The sequence below is a fragment of the Ischnura elegans genome, chromosome 10, assembly GCF_921293095.1.
Source record: "Ischnura elegans chromosome 10, ioIscEleg1.1, whole genome shotgun sequence".
NCBI lineage: Eukaryota > Metazoa > Arthropoda > Insecta > Odonata > Coenagrionidae > Ischnura > Ischnura elegans.
The window spans coordinates 93,922,851-93,940,334 of NC_060255.1; the positions used below are offsets into that span (position 1 = coordinate 93,922,851).

Consider the following 17,484-nt stretch of genomic DNA (forward strand, 5'->3'; position numbering starts at 1 on the left):
TTTTCAAAATTGCTACTGCAAAATATCTATAATCCTCGTGAGCGTATTAATTTTGTATATTAAGGACATAGCAATCTTAAAATTTAACGTTCGTATTATTATTTACTTCTGAAAATTTGCAACTGAATTTTAATAGCGGTCTGTGAGACCTCATGTCACTAAATTGGAAAAACCATTAAACGTAATGCTGATGGAAATAATTCAAAAAGTTGTTGAAAACAATTCCTAGTGATTTTTCAAGAATAATAATTAATAATTTGTAAGGAAGCATTTTTAGTTGCATAACGTGGATAATTAAGTACTTCATTAAAAAGTACGATAGTAATAACAGCTCAAGTGTTTTTGATATCAGTTTTTTGATCCTGTTTCAAATAACAATTTTTAAATGAAAAAATTTATTCTTATTGGGAATGCATAATATGAAATATAAGTTTAATAATAGTTGAGAAGCCAGAGAAACATTAAACTAAGCAATAAAAATGAATTTGCAACGTTTTATGCATTAACATCATGCATTAACATTATGTTAAGGGCTAACATCGTTTTGATAAATAGGACTCCCTCAGAGGTATAGTTCCTTTCGCACGTGCTTTCCCTCTGAGGGACGAAATAAAGCTGCACTCCGGGAGTGCCCACAGAAGTGAAAAACATGAGAAAACGTGATCATTACTGAATGTAAGGAATAATTTCCAATGAGGTGTTTTATTAATCAGTAGAAAGTAGAATCATGTATATAATAAAGTAAAATATTTATTTATTGCGATATTGTAAACAATTAATTTACATAATAATGTTACACTTCAGAATACCTGATCAACTTTCATCCATTACTTCAACAAATCTTTCATCATCACCACCATTATCATTGGCAATATCTAAAACTGATACAATAGGCTTATGGTCATTATATTTCTACAATATTTAATTGTAAACATTCCATATTTATAAATTAATGTAATGGCACAACATTCGAATGAGCTACTCAAATTGAACGTATTAAAATAACATGAGTTACATCGTACCAACCTTCACTATTCTTGTATTGAGTACACTCTCCTGCACGAGTATATGGACTGGTGACGGTGATGCGAGTGTAATGGTTTGTACCCCTCCACAAGTACTCTGTATATAGCGAGTATACTGTGTATATACAGAATATACACAATTATACATATATGTAGTAGCGGTGAAAGTGACACGAGTCCAATGTCTTTTACCCATCTACAAAAGTGCTCAACGCGACATAAGAAGTTTTCACTTCAAAAATGATCGCTTGAATCAGGCTTCAGTTTTCGGAATCCCGTGACGTCACCAGTTCCGTCAGCCATTAAACCCATCCCAGCTGAGACCAACTTCTATTTACGCGGCCCTGAGAGGGTCAGAGGAGCGTCGTGGAATGGAAAGAAAGGCGGAAGGACCGCCACCTGGCGGTAAAAGGAGCAAGATGAAAGAGAAATTGACGCGGAGGTGTGATTGAATCGGAGCACGTCAGAGAGAGCATTCATTTTTTTTCTTTTTCTTTCGCCGCATAACTTCTCGGAAGGGAAGACTCGGAGGGCTTGAATGATGATGATGGACTCGTGCGGTCCGAGAGGGGCACAGTGGGGTGGGGGAGGCGCCTGCCTGCAGGGGGGGGAGGGAAGAGGGGGCAGAAGAGAATCCACGGCCTTCAACGGGAAAAACGCGACCGCCAATATCGAAACGACCTTGATACCGCCAACCACCCCGGGATATCCCATCGACTCGGAAAGACTGAATGCATTTAAGTGAAATAAGTGTGCCCTTACCACAACCAAATTTGACTTTGTTTAAAAGATGTTTTTTGTACGTTGGACCAAAGGTTTTTAATTTGTTACCCCAGTCATGCTTGATTTCAAAGTCTTTGAAAAAGTTTTTGCAAAATGCACATTCTTGGCTTCTCACTAAAGAAAGTGTAGAACAAATATTGTTATAAAATATTGATGTAAATGAATTATAAATACTAATTTAGTTGTTTTTTTTTCATGAACGCACTTAAGCTTTGTTAGTATAGATTATCAAGGTAACACAAAATGAGCTACACTATATGTAAAGCATAATGTATTATTATTTTGGATGGTAGCCTCAAACAGGTTATCCTTCGCGGCTACCTAAAACTACTCAATTTTGCTATTGTCGTGTAATTTGTGTGTGGAGTAATAAAATAATTATTTATTTATTATATAAACACGACTCCAGGATTGATGCATGGCGGTTTGATCGATGAGCGTTATCGATATCCGATGGCTAAATGCAATACAACGGCTAAGTTGAAGAATCCGAACATTGAACTACGATCATCGACTGTCGTGATGACGATCGTTATTTATTGACGTTCACTTGACTCCCATGGAATAACGGAACAAAAATGGAAAAATGGAATGCATACCCCTATGAAAAAATTGTATAAACCTGTTTCAAAATTTTATACAATTTATACAATTGCCATGGCAATTGTATAAATTGTATAAAATTTTGAAATGGCAATTGTATAAATTGTATAAAATTTTGAAACAGGTTTATACAATTTTTTCATAGGGGTATACATCCCCTCGTCCAATGAACCCAATAAATTGCGCATCAGACCATCTTGAGAAGGTCCTCTAAGAATAGAGTTTCATTTTAATACGTGGGAAATAACGCCGCTTCGAAGTTTATTATCGGCTCATATTACTTAGTAGCGGGGCATACATATTGGTTCAGCAATGCGGGCGGCGCGAACGAATGGTTTCATTCAGAACAAATGATTCATTCAGAAGGAACGATTTCATTCATCTACAATATTCGGCATTGCAGAACATTGCAGATGATGAAGAGCATTGCAGAGCCACGATTTTAACTTTTTAACGACGTAATATAGTATTTATTGTCTTGTAAATGTGTATAATCGGCCTAAATAAAACTTTCGTTAACTTTGCATGTAACTTGATTATTTTTTATCACGATAAAAGTAAAGATAGCACAAGATATCCTATGTGCACCCTCCTTGAGTTTTCTCCGTATCCGCTACTGATATTATTAGAATAGATGAGGTTGCGACTAGCAGGGGCGCAGCTAGGAATCAAGCCTGGTGGGGGGAGGGGGGTTATGTGCAACTAATACCGGGGTGTGTGGGGTATGGAATACCCACCAGGATGAGCGGTAGGTGCGATATTAATAAATTGGGGAATTTTAAGATAAATGGTTCAAAATGGTGAGTTTTACGGCTTCCTGAGGCATATTTTATTAATCATTACACTATTCTATTAGTATTATCATTCCAATTAAGTAAAATGGGTAAAACTTAAAAATTTCTCTGCGTTCTGGGGGGGGGGGGGTTTAACCCCCCCAACCCCCCCCCCCCCCCCTCGCTGCGCCACTGGCGACTAGGAACATGAATTGCTAGGAACCCATACCATAGTTGTCCACGTCAAAATGCTCTATATATTCAGTCGAATGTTTTCCATTTTCCTATTTAAAACACATGGGAGTCAGAAATTGTTGGAAGTCGCGGACGTTCTTCAGCCTGGCCACAACTGCGCACATATGCGGTGAGGAGCAACCAGCATTCAATCTTGTTTAATTCAGTGTTGCCATTGTTGGACGATTACCTATTGACTGCTTATCGCAACCTATTATCAAAGATAATCGATTTCAGATTTGCAACGATAGTTAATGGCCATCTAGTCTAATATCATCAATTTTCAATAGTTGTCGGTGGTAAATGATAATAGATGATCGACATGGGTTGACGGATTTGGGAAATCGGGTGACATTTGACAATCTGCATATCATCAGCGATTCCTTGATCTCAATAAATCGATTAGTCATAGGCCTTTGACATCCACTTACAATGTATGATATCGGTTGATGGTTTGAGGTGATACTTCGTGGAATTTGTTCACATTGAATGAAAATTTAACTTTGGTTTTCCACATAAATCTTCATTCGATGACGACCTTGGTTTCGACGCACTGCGTCATCCTCAGGCCGGGTTTTCCCAGTTTATCCGGCCTGAGGATGACGCAGTGCGTCGAAACCAAGGTCGTGATCCAATGAAGATTTATGTGGAAAAACAAAGTTCAATTTTCATCCAGTACGACATCGGCATCGCATTACTTATTAATCTAGACACAAGTAACTCGAACACAAACCAATTTTTTACTACAATACCCACCCGTGGCGCAGCGAGGGGGAGGTTTTGGGGGTTTAACTCCCCCAGAGCTCAGAGAAATATTTAAGTTTAATCCATTTTACATAATTGGTTTGATATTACTAATAGAGTAGTGTAAGGATTAATTAAATATTGCTCTGAAAGCCATTTTGAACCCCTCATCTTAAAATTCCGCAATTTATTAATCTCGCACCTACCGCTTATCCTGGTGGGTATTCCATACCCCACACACCCCGGTATTGGTTGCACATAAACCCCCCCAGCCTTAATTCCTAGCTGCACCCCTGATACCCACCAATAACACATAAGCTTCATTATATTATTACGTTTAAAAGATAGTCGGCGTCATCGTGAGAGTAAACGTACTCACATTTCACAGCTTTAGAGCAGCACGCGTTTGCTCCTCAGTCGTAAGAAGTGTATCCTTTGAAAAGTGGTATCTTTCAATATCATTACCATTTATAACGGTGAATACTGCATTAGGAAGCGCCATCATGGACTTCACTCAAAATCTTTGGGCCGCGAAGGATCCTAAAATTCTACCTCTTTTCAAAAATGAATAAATTTACCATCACCTCACCAGTTGCACGTTTTCCACTTAACGTTTGACACTCTCTGCAGCCGAATATTCCGTATTTTTTTTTTTTTCATTTTTTCAAGCATCTACGGGCACACCTCCTGTTGACGTCATGCTACGAAGCATCAATTCCTTCCTAACAAGCATCTAAAACCATCGTCCACGTCCACGATGAAAACTCAAATCAATTAACCAGCGATTCTCACCAGTCCGGTTCCTCGACTACATTACTGGTTTTCCAAGTTTATCGGCACACTTCACTTTGCCGAAAGAAAAAAACCAGGAATTCGAGAGATCATCGCCATCGATACGATAACACGATGGAAATCAAATAAAATGAACTTTTTTGTGGACTTATGTGAGCAACGTGTGAGCCGTTACTCGCGCGCTGTAAGCGGTCACTTATCGAACTTACAAACTATGTCCGTAAATAGCCAAATTTGTGACGTCGTTCGATTTGAGCCCAAAGTCGGAACAACGGAATAACTCCCCAAGACTCGAATTTTAAAGAAGGAATAAAGATCGTGAATCCATAAATGGATTACAAGTGACATTAAATTTCCTATTTAAAGGTTACACACTCTGATCGTTCCCGGTAAGATGGAATTACCGTATTTCGTTTGTGAAATTACACGTGGTTCACTCGTATCTCTGTAACTTGGCTTTTTTAAATTTGGGGGGGGGATAGATCCCCCCCCCCCCCAAAGCATCAGAGAAATAAAAAAATTAAACTTTTGTCTAGTTTTGACATATAATTACTGCATTCTGGATCCGTCCATCCCTAATAGACACTATTGCTTTTTAGTGTTGAAATAAAAATACAACTTCTTCACTATTAAACATTTTTTTTCTAATTTAACCTTCTTCTTCTTCCTTACAGGGTCAATCGTCTGGTTCCAAGCCGTCTGAAGGTTACAACAAAATTACCAAGTACCATTATTACCCACACAACCAGCACATCTACCTCTTACCAGAATGCGCGATTCAGCAGGTAAATATGTACAATTTTCGTATGAAGATTTTCACAGCTTCTTTTATCAATGTTGGTGGTTGTTTTCTCTCTCCCATGGATACCTCATCCTCCCCTTCAATCTATGGGAGTGTATGAGGTTCCCTGCTGCTGTGGCAGAAGTTACGTGGGACAGAGCAAGCGTTCTATCTCCCAAAGGCTTAAAGAGCACGAAAGAGCGTTGAAACTACATAAGTGGGACGCATCTGCGGTTGCTGAACATTTTGCCTCCAGCCCTGAGCATAAAATAATGTTTAATGCCACACGGGTATTGGCGAAGACGAAAGAATATCATCCGCGTCTTATACGTGAATCCGTGGAGATAGCGAAAAGGCCTAATAACTTCAATAGGGAGGATGGATATAACCTCAGCCGCTCATGGAGAGGGTTCCTGGCCCAATATAATGACCAACGGCTATCGCCTTCCGTGAAAATTCAAAATCGGGTCAACAATGGGTTAACGAAACCTACATAAGCTCGGGACGAGAACGGTAATAATATATCCTCCTGTGATAAATAATGCTTGACAAAAAAGTAACTAATTGTTTCCGAAATAAAGTTATACTATTTTGGGGCTGGTCAATGACACGGGTGCATTAATTTTCAATGATCGTATGCACAATGATCCACATCGTCCGAAAAAAAATTAAAGAAAAATTAGCATAAAATTAAGTTGAATAATTAATCTATAAACAGTGGCGTAGCCAGGAATTTCGTTCGCGGGGTTCCAAAATCAGGGAGAAAATTTTAACTAATTTTAACACTTTTCATAATCGAAAAAACGCCATTTGCTAAATAAATAATTAGCAAATTCATGATTTTTCAATATTTTGTTTTCTTTTATAGAGGAAAATAATTAGGTTTTTATATTTCTGGGGGGTTCGGACCCTCCCCCTGGCTACGCCCTTTGACTATACATCAACTTTTGTAAATTTACGTGAAATCCTCCATTTCTAAATTCATGCTACAACTTAGTTTTCATCATAATCAACTATAAAGACGCAGAGCGGGTTAAGTAGTGGTTATAGAGGGGTAAGGCACCCCATTACTAACCCCCTGTAATTTCTAGAAAAATTGAAAGATGGTTATCTTTAAGATGGCTCTCCAACGAAGAGATTTTATTTTACCATCTTAAAAAAAATGTTTAAAAACAATTGATGAAAACAGCAATACACAGTTTATCATTGTAAAAGCCGATCTAAAATTGTGACATTCAGCAATAAAATTCAAAGGATCGAAAAATGTGGTTTCCATTCTGAACCATAACCTACAATTTTAGCCACTGTCCTAAGAATGTTTCTTTTTTCCAAAAAAAATAATTGTATATTTTGTGAATGGTTAATTTCACCCGTAAATAGACTTTATAATTGTTAATATTATAACAGTAATAACCAATCTAAAATGGTAACATTTAGCATTACATATGAGTATTTAACTGACTGTGCTGACGGCTCTTTCACTGGTCTGTCATCAGTGGCGCCGACTCCATGGGGCCTGAGGGGGCACAAGCCCCCTCAATAATTCGTTATGGGTGTGCGGAAAAAAATGTATCAGGCTTGTCGATTTTCCCCGGGGTGTCCAGATATCGAGATTCGGGTGATCAGTGTTCTAATGTTATTCATATGACTCTTCCAAAATGCTTAAAAAACTTAAAACTCTCTACTTATAAAATTTCCGGGGCAAGATCCCCGGCTTGGCCCCCCCAATATTTTTGTAAGTCGGCATCCTTGTCTGTCATACAATGTACAGAACATATGATACATAGCGTAACTAATAATAACTTACTTACACTACTACTTAAGTGCTTAAATGGTAGGCTTTTTATGGTGATCATGTGCCACAGTCGCGGATAAAGAAAGGGATGCAGGAGCCCCCCCCCACTTATTCTAAGAAAACTTGAAAATACTGTTATCTTCAAGGTGGCTCTCCAATGAAATATTTAATTTCACCGGCTAAAAATCACAATTTTTAAATAATTAATGAATATCTATTAGTCATTTGTCCACGCATATTAGACCTCAGACTCATTATCTCTGACAGGCATTGCATACCACCAAGGAACAGTAGAAAGTAAAGAAACCACCCCAAAAAACATCGAACCCTATTAAACACCGTTATGTTGACGACATCATCTGCTGCTGGACCGGACGTGTCAGACAATTAGATAACTTTCTGAATCTTTTAAATACCCAACATCGTAATATTACTTTCACGGTGGAAATAGAATCCAATAAGCAAATAAACTTTCTTGATCTCTCCATATCCATAGTTGGTGACAAACATGAATTTGGTGTAAAACTCCAAAAATAAAATACACAGAAAATCCTGCTATAGCGATACAATCATTCCAAGTGACTCGTGCCATCCAACCTCCCAAAAATTGTCCTCATTTCATCCATCCATCTTACATAGATTGGTTAATCTACCGTTAAATGCAGTGAATTTCAATTGTGAACTTTCCAACATTAAATCAATTTCAGTTTCAAATGGCTATACCGATAAAACAGTTTTTCTCTGAATTTTCTGCCAATTAACTTGCATTGGTCGCAAGATTCGATACCATTGATAATGACGAGAATTTTCCGATTTTAAAACGCCTTAAAATCCCCCTGCAGGTATGCAATGCTGTATACGTCCGCCTGAACCACACGCAACCACTGTGTGCATGTCCAGCTCGCAGCAAGGACCCCTGCTCTGCAAGCCTCAACTCAGACGATCAACACAGCATGGAACTGACGACTGACATCAAGAAAAAGGTTAGCATCCACTCACGATGGACAAGTCCACAAAATTTTCATTCTCCTAAATCCATCTATGTAGTTTGAAAAATAAAAAGGCCAATTTATTTTTTCATTTTTGTGATCACTCGATAACTTTCTAACTTAATGGTATAAGATAATTTTTTTACGACCTTTAACCTTTTCACAGAATGGGCCATTGAAAGTTACAAGTGCCACTTAATGTTCACAACAAATCACACGGCACCAGTGATGTAAAAAACTTAAATCATCTCTTAAGACCGTTTTACACGGTACACGGAATTGCGCAATCGGACGTACGAGCGAAGGCGCAATCAAAATTGCGTCGTGTAAAGCGGCGAATTGCTAGAACACATGCGAGAATGCGTGGATGTGAGACGGCAAAATAGACCCTGATCTAATTTCGTTCATGCATTCGCGCAATTCCACGCCATTTTAGAAATTAATACAGCTCTAAACTGCGCAATTCCGTTGCGCAGGTGAGCACTGAAACATTTTTTGAAATTGCATGAACGCGAGCTTGGAATTATAGCAGGGGCTATTTTGCCGTCTCGCATGTGTTCCATCCATTTCGCCGCTTTAAACGATGCAATTTTGACTGCGCCTTCGAATATAACTCAGACTGCGCAATGACATGCCCCGAATAAAACAGTCTTTAAGGCGGTTTTATACGGAATTGCGCAGGTTAGAGCTACATTTATTTCTAAAATTGCGTGGAATTGCGCGAATGCATGAACGAAATTAGAACAGGGGCTATTTTGCCGTCTCGCATCCACGCATTCTCGCATGTGTTCTAGCAATTCGCCGCTTTACACGACGCAATTTTGATTGCGCCTTCGCACGTACGTCCGATTGCGCAATTCCGTGTACCGTGTAAAACGGCCTTTATAAGAGGTAATAATGAAAGTTTACTAACAAAATATAGCGTCATGGCAACTTTCCGTACCCCTATGAAAAAATTGTATAAACCTGTTTCAAATTTTTATACATTCTTATACATTACCACAAATTTGAAACAGGTTTATACAATTTTTTCATAGGGGTATTTTCGTGAAGCGAGCCTCAAATGATTATTTCACGTGTCTCTCTCCACAGCCCTTGACAATGGTGAAGACTTGCGAGCTGACGTCAGAGATGCGCGAGTGTCGGGCGCCACGTGATTGGTCCTTATTGGCGCTGCAGAACGTGAGGACGGGGAAGTCCCACTACCTCGTAATTTGCAGGTGTCCGAAGGGAAGCGTACTGGGTGAGTAACGCCAGAAAAAGAGCGCGTGAAAATAACATGATCATCACGACTATGGGACCATTCCACTCCTCACAGATTGACCGTCACAATGCGTTTCTTTTTTTACTTTTAAGAACACTCCAAGCGCGAATGGACCGACATACTAAACTTTTCCAACCCCCAAAATGCTACACAATAGGGTGGTGTCCTATTTATTTTTTATGCCTAAATTGAAATATTATTACTCCTGGAGTACTTATTTCACGCTTTAAAATTTTTAAATGACGATATCTATTTTTCGCGATGAAATGTAATGGGAAAAATTTCAAGCGCGCGAAAACGCGACGGGTAAGTGCTGGGGAAAACCCCACGTGACGTCATTCTGGTTCCCGCCGTCGCCGTGTGAGGTGACCTTAGGGCGAGGGTATGTGCTTCGCTGCGATGCAGGCTGCTAGCAGGTAGCAGAGTACCCTGCTAGTGGGTAGCGCTTGGCTTAAATAAGGATTATTATTACCCTATCAAACGAAGGAAACTTTTCGACCTTAGGCAGTTTTAAAAGGTGATTATTAAGACATGTTTCCCTGAGCTCAGCGCCTCATGCATGCATTGGTAATCTCAGACGATGTAAAACTCCAATCTACTCGTATAGAAACTAGGTCCCTGTGACGTCACGTGGAGTGGAATCGCATGGGCGCCAATCTGGCCTTTTTCAAATGAGGTTAAAATTGACCATTCCCATTCGTCTAAACTGGGATTTGTAAAACCAAATAACTTGTAAATTATGAATACACTAATGGTGGGTACCGAATCGCAATCAATGCCTTTCCGTTTCTTTGATGAAGGAAACTACCCTATTGTGAGACATTTGACTTCAGTCAGTAGCGGATACAGAAAACACTCAAGGGGGGGGGGGGGGGCGCAAAAGATATATTTAGTTGCTTATACTTTTATGGCAATAAAAAATAATCAAGTCGCATGCAGAGTAAAAGAAAATTTTAATTAAAAGTGATTATACACATATAAAAGACAATGCCATCTTATGATATAAAAAAGTCACAATAGTGGTTCTGCAATGTTTGGCAATAAGGGCAAGCAGAAATAAAAGTTTGCATATTCTTCTATCATCGTGATAGAAAAATTCCACTAATTTAACCTGAGTCTAAGGATTGTATCATAAAAATAAAACACAATTTTTCTGATAACTAACACAATAAATATCTAGCTAAACAGTATGAAATACATCATTTAATAGAAATTGAGAACATATCATTCAATTTAACAATTATTGAGTTATTGATGACACCCTATTTGTCACCTCACGTAAAAAAATATAAATTATGATTGGATACATGAAAGAGCTAATATTTCTCCAAATATTTGCTAAAACTTAAATCTTAAAAGCAATGCACATAAAAAGGGATTGCAACAATAAAATACCAATTGGATAAGGGTCATGAGATCCATGTATTTTCAAGATTAAACTATTGCATTTATATACAAAGAGTAGGTCCAGCTCATAATGTTAAATACAAAATTCTTCACTCCTTGGGCATTCTTCACACACACCCCTAAGACCGATAGATCGGCCTGCTGGCACTTAAAGGGTTAAGCTGGATGGAATATAAATTTTACTTTCATTCACCCCGTCAAACTCTACACAGATTTATTATTGAAGTAAATTAGAAGAACGAATTTCAACATTTTGACTACCCAATTTGATTCATCTGAAGATAAAATTACTCAATTTTTTTCACAGAGGGGCCAATGACTCACGACCAGCCGACCTACGCCAGCGTGCCAGGGATTAGAGTCTACGGCATGATGTGTGTACGATCAACATACAGAAAAACACCTTCAATTCCTACGAGAGGCCGATCATCTAGACCGATGCGACTGAGAAGGACACCTATGCCACTGTTTGCGGAAAACAGCTGGCATTATGCCCACAGTAGTCAAGACTTCGATTCCTTCCACGGTAAGATACACACTGCCAGCCATAATAGCTTCATAAAGGTTTTTCCGGAGAGACTTACCGCAATAAGGAATTTTTGGATGCCGCTAAACTCGGTTCATTTTATCTTTATGTGTTAAATGATATCCATGGTTAACACCCCAGCATTCAAAGTTCTGGCTTTAGCCATGGGACTCCAACACCGAGCTCACAAACAAGCTGCCCAATAGCATTGCATTTCAGGCAACATAAACCATTTTGTCCTCTAAAGCCAATACATAATATGTACATACCCTGTATGGGAAGAAGATATCTACATGGTTCAAGTTTTAGAACAACTATGTAGTTCGAATTCAAGAGGTCTAAGGTCAAATCTTAATCAGGAAGTCGGTGGAGAGACACATTGCAATGATGGTGAATTTTAAAATATCAATACTAATCATTTAAGATGACCTAAAATTAATATGTTCAAGATAGTGGATTCCCAGAGGCATAAAAGGGTTGGTACAAATGCATAACCTAGTAAATAACTGTACTTATCAAAATTACCTCACATCTATTAACTTAGCAAGTTAAATTTATCAAAGAACATACTACAAGGGACAATAATGAGATTCCAGAATAGAATTTATAGAATCCTTAAAGCTTCAAATAAAGCTCAGATTGAATTACGCATGCTAAGTTAAGCAATATGAATAAAATGACAATCTCTCAACTGCATTTGATAAGTAATGACAACCCAAATTAAATTATTCACCAGCCTAATGTAGATATCCTCCTATTTTTAATGTTATTCTAAAATTTTAAATATTCTTTACAGATACTGCAACCCCTTTTCCATGGGAAACAGCACATTTGATGGCAGAGAAAATGCAGTTGGAATAATCACTCCAGCAACAAATGAAGATTCAAGAATTAGTGAACTATGGCACCATTATGTTAAAGTGTTTCTGCATTAAGTAGCACTTCACAGTGCCATGAGCAGAGACCAAATGGGCTGATTACGGCAAGAGTTGAAACAATCACCAAACGGCTCCTGTCTTCATTACATGTATGTTTGTGACTAATGAGTGGTCCGAAGACAATTTTCAATGTGAGTTGAACAGTTTCAATCAAAGGTGGAATTCGTGGAGATAGATGTGATGTAGGAACATTTTCTGACTAGTACAGGCCTCATATCTAATGGAAGCCAAGGACACATAATGGAACTACCACTGAAGGATTCCCAATTTCACTATCCCCATTATAACCTACTTGGACCAATTTTACTGTGTCAAATGGAGTTCCATACAGAGCAAGTCCCCATTCAAGGATTTATTCCACTTAGTTTCTCTTTCTGAGGTACAGCCCAATCAGAAATCCTGGAATGGGAGATTTCACTGTATGCAAGCAGGACAAAATGGTGGAAACATTACCCAAGAGAAAACACCCTACACCTGACATGAACGGTCACAAAAAAAAACTACTGGCAGTGATATAAGTCAACAATATCTCATATATCACACAAACATATTAAGTTCACTGCCCTGAAATCTCATCATGAACCAGAAGAAAAATGGAAGTGCTATGAATGAGCTATGCAACCACATAAGTGACTCACAAAAGAGTTATTCTATTTAAGCTATTTTGCTTCGTGCATCATATGTAAATTATTGAGAGAAATTTGTAAATAAAAGTTCTTATTTATTTGCAATGGATTATTTCACGGTTTTTGGTACTCCCCAAACTGTTGCAATACCTCCTGATTACACCAAATGGTTCAGAAGCACATCCTCACACATATCTGGCGATGGGAATGGAACTGTCACCAAGTGCAAGCAAATTTATGTAAATAATTAGGGGCTAAAGGTATGAATATGACCCATTCCCTACTTATAATGGATGTACGTCAGTAGGTGACAAATAACTCATGCATGCATCAAAGATTTCCGCACGCAAGTGAAGAAACGATGGATACATATGTGAATTTGCTTTCAAATGTCGAGAGTAATCAGTGTTCCTTAGTTACAGCAAAGCTCCCAAGTAACCTACAAAACACTGGGTATTTGTAATTTCATTCTTGAACAGGGAGAAGGCACAAAACCTCTTTCTTGAGCTCATACCCTCTTTGTAACAAAGGTCCAGGGACATATGTATTATTTTATCATTCAGCGATTCCACTTGATCAATATTTGTTCCCTTTTTAACCCTAAACCAGTAATGTGCGGTCTGAGAGACCGCTGCGTTTCTAAAATTATGAATATTTTCAAAATTAAGATTTCAAAATATCTATAATTCTTGTTAGCTTCATATTTTTGCATAACAAGGACATCCCACTCTTAAAATTTAATGTTCCTTTTATTAATTTCTGTACATTTGCAATTGAACTCGATTAGCGGTCTGTGAGACCGCACGTCACTTATTAAGAATGCATCAAGAAAAGGAATAAGCGGGATAAATTTCATGGCTACTTACTACTTAGCCTTCCAACTCTAACATTTAAGGCCTTTTTTGAATCTGGCGAAATATTGATACATAAATATAATAATTATAACTCAAGTGTTTTTGGCATCAGTTTTCTGATCCTGCTTCCTATCACAATTTTTTATGACAAATTGGTTCGAACTGGGAGTGTAAAAATTTTAATATAAGTTTTTAAATAGTTAAGCATTCAAAGAAAAATTAAACAAAACAATAAAAATGGCGTAGCAATATTTTATGAATTTTTGATTTATTGCGGTCTCCCAGACCGCACGTCACTGGTAGTGTAACGAAAATTGCACGTCACTGGTTAAGGGTTAAGAAACATATAATCTGAATTCCATCCCTTGCCTTTCGGTGAGCGTTTAGAAATTTTGAACTAATGCTAGCATAAACATTAAGTGATATACCTACATATTAATATAAAGGAGAACATAGCACAAAAGTTTTATAATCCATTGATGATCATTACTTATTGTTGATCCCTGTTGAATTATCTCTTCCCAATGATGTGAGACAGAAGTGAAGTGACCAAATAGAGCGGTGCCTACATTTTTTGCTGTGCAGACGGAGAGCGCAGACTGCCAATCTATATTAATCCATGAGCAATTGAGACTGAACTGAAGAGCAAGATGATTTTTAAGAATTATCATTGGGGTTCGAACGAGAATGAGATCAGGTTATTCTGAGAAAAAACTTAATAACAGAGATGAATAAAATTCCATAGAAGTCCTTAGCAGGTATTTTATGCTTTTACTGGTGCGTACTTTCCACATAATATGAATTAGTTGTGATGGATAGTGAGCTTTTCTGTCACGATAATTTTATCTCAGACAATTCATTTCAAGAAAATGTGGTTTGCTAAAGGCAAACATGGAATCAAAGTGCATTTCAAAAGTATATAGTCTTGCATTAGATTTGCTACGTTCATTAATGAGGGTTCATTATGAAGTAGTGAGAGTATACCTGCAAAAGCATACTTCCCAGATGCCTCTAAAAATAGCTTGTGCAGAGAGACGTGAAGATTTTATTTCCAGTAAGTTCAGCAAGGATGTGTACAAGCTATTTTTGCTGTCTCAAGAAGGTCGAATCCTCCAGGTGAGAAATATTCTACTTTTTTAACTTTGTATTCGTTTCTACATTGAAGGCATTCTCCGAGCAGAAAATTAATCTCGCAATGTGTAGATGACCCCCATATTTCAAAATTGTGAAATCATTATCACCAGGGAGAAATTTTTCCTTCATACATGAGAAAAGAGGAGAATTTTTCCTAAACTGTACCATTATCTAACCACCTCCTTATCCTGAAAACTGTTAAGAGTCCCAGGAAAGCAAGTTATCAATACACATCAGATAACCAAATAGACAAATATTCAAGAATTCGTCAACTTTGGTAGCCATACTCATAAGAAGTTCAACGAGACACTACAAGGTTTTCTGAATTAAAATTCCCTGAACGTTACCGGATCAAAGTTTTCATTTTCCCTTTACTTTTGCACAATCCCTGTCCATTCATCACATAGCATTCATTTTCACTTGGCTCATAATATCACAGCCAAGTTCACATAATACTCAAGTTTGCCCTGAAAACACCTTCGCATCGCAGTTCCCACGGGGTCACTCGCAGTAGAAGTTTCTATTGCAGACAAATTTTCTACCAGAGGAATATGATGTGGAGGAGAGGAATTTGCTTCTTGATAAGTTGGATCGAAGAAAACACAATAAATATCTGTTTATAAGCTACAAACGATGCTATCCAATAAGTTGTTTGCAAACCATTATTCTCCTAAAACAAATAGTAAAATGATTTCAAATCGAATTGATGTATTTCAGAATACATACCGCATACTCATGCTTAACGCCCAGGGCAACCCTTGGCTGTTATCTGCATGTTTTTAGAATTTCTAGTACACTCAAGTAATAAACACAGGATATGCAAACCACCTTGATTAATGAAATTCATACTCTGAGAACCATATATCCAAACACTAAGATATTTTTACAAAGCACCTACAAAGTAAATCTCATGTATAATGCGTACACATCCACACTTTTTATAATACGTAAGAAATAACTTCAACAATGCTGCATAATATGCAAAAATATGCATAACACATGCATTATAACTGAAAATTTAGGATACCACATCTTTCCTTGTCAAAAACACAAGCCCTCAGCCACCCAACAGTGTGGCAGTCATCTTGATTTTTGGGTCACGACAAATATTTTCTCTGATGCAATAGACGAGATTCCCTGACTTTCCCATGATTTACCAGACCCATTTGAAATCCCAACTTTTCCAAGATTCCACTGTGTAGCAATTGAAACATTCCCTGAGATTTCCAGGTTTTCCAGCAGAATATCTTTGTTTTCCAGGGTGATATCCAGTCCTAAACACAAGCAAGTTGGTTAAGTGATGTTCGTACAATAGATATCACTGGCCATGGGAATATTTATTAAGTTTATAAATGCTGTGAGCAGCATTTCCAGATGATAGAAACTTATTTGAAAGTAACAGCAATTTCATACAGTTTAATAATCATTGCACATGTTCCATAAAACTTCAGCTTGCATGTTAATGTAAGAGATATAACTGAAAAAGAAGTGATCACAATATCCTGATCTTTGGAAATAATACTATGATGAACGCTTTTCACAACTTCCTCCAAAAGACAACCCCCTTAAATGTTCTCAAGATGAAAAATAAATTCCCTAGATAAAAACTGGAGTGAGATAGAATTCAAGTCCAAGCCACAAAAAGTTCTGCTGACAACCATAAACGTATTTCAGCATATAAGACAATGCCCGATTTTTCCAGTTGAAATAAAGATTTTGGGCAACGCACTCTGTACAGCTTTTACATTATTATCACTTGAACAGTGCTGCCCTTTCTGTTTTCTTATGGCCACTGCATAGAGCGAAGATACACGTGTGGCAGTTTTTGAGCTCACTCCAGTATATGCGGCAACCATAGATTCTCTAGCGTATTAGGAAAATTTCAGATCTATGAAATCAGAGCCAGCACATAAGGTAACTCCCAACTCTTGAGAACATTTTCCTAGGTTAAAAACTCATCTTTTTTGCTGGAACATGTAGTTTCCAAATATGACTACAGTAGACCCACGTTATTACGAAGTTCATGGGACCAAAACACCAGAGGTTTGTCATAACAAAGTTCGTATGAACGTTTCTTTAAGGAATCGTTGAAAAAAAAAGAATATATTATAAGTACGCAATAAATTTACATGCAAATACAGTGGAACTTGGTTATAACGGCATCGGCTGTAACGTCAACTCCGGTTTAACGTCACATTTTATACAGACCAGCCAAA

General features: G+C 37.7%; 2 protein-coding genes across 3 annotated transcripts in view; one reads left to right on the forward strand and one right to left on the reverse strand.

Moving 5' to 3' along the window:
• LOC124166890 overlaps window positions 1-13,389 on the forward strand; it is a 230,063-nt gene extending 216,674 nt beyond the window's left edge. Inside the window, exons 2-6 of the mRNA XM_046544604.1 lie at window positions 5,629-5,739; window positions 8,373-8,513; window positions 9,612-9,762; window positions 11,498-11,716; window positions 12,513-13,389. Coding sequence (XP_046400560.1) covers window positions 5,629-5,739; window positions 8,373-8,513; window positions 9,612-9,762; window positions 11,498-11,716; window positions 12,513-12,577 — 687 coding nt within the window. The 3' untranslated portion in view covers window positions 12,578-13,389. The remainder of the gene's footprint in view (window positions 1-5,628; window positions 5,740-8,372; window positions 8,514-9,611; window positions 9,763-11,497; window positions 11,717-12,512) is intronic.
• Window positions 1-17,484, reverse strand: part of LOC124166888 (elongation factor-like GTPase 1) — a 65,614-nt gene that overhangs the window by 4,101 nt on the left and 44,029 nt on the right. Inside the window, exon 16 of one of the 2 annotated variants that reach the window (XM_046544600.1) lies at window positions 15,995-16,542. The exons of the other annotated variant lie outside the window; for it this stretch is intronic. Within the exon in view, the coding sequence (XP_046400556.1) occupies window positions 16,349-16,542 (194 nt within the window). The 3' untranslated portion in view covers window positions 15,995-16,348. Of the gene's footprint in view, window positions 1-15,994; window positions 16,543-17,484 lie in introns of those variants that run through there. 2 annotated transcript variants of the gene reach the window in all.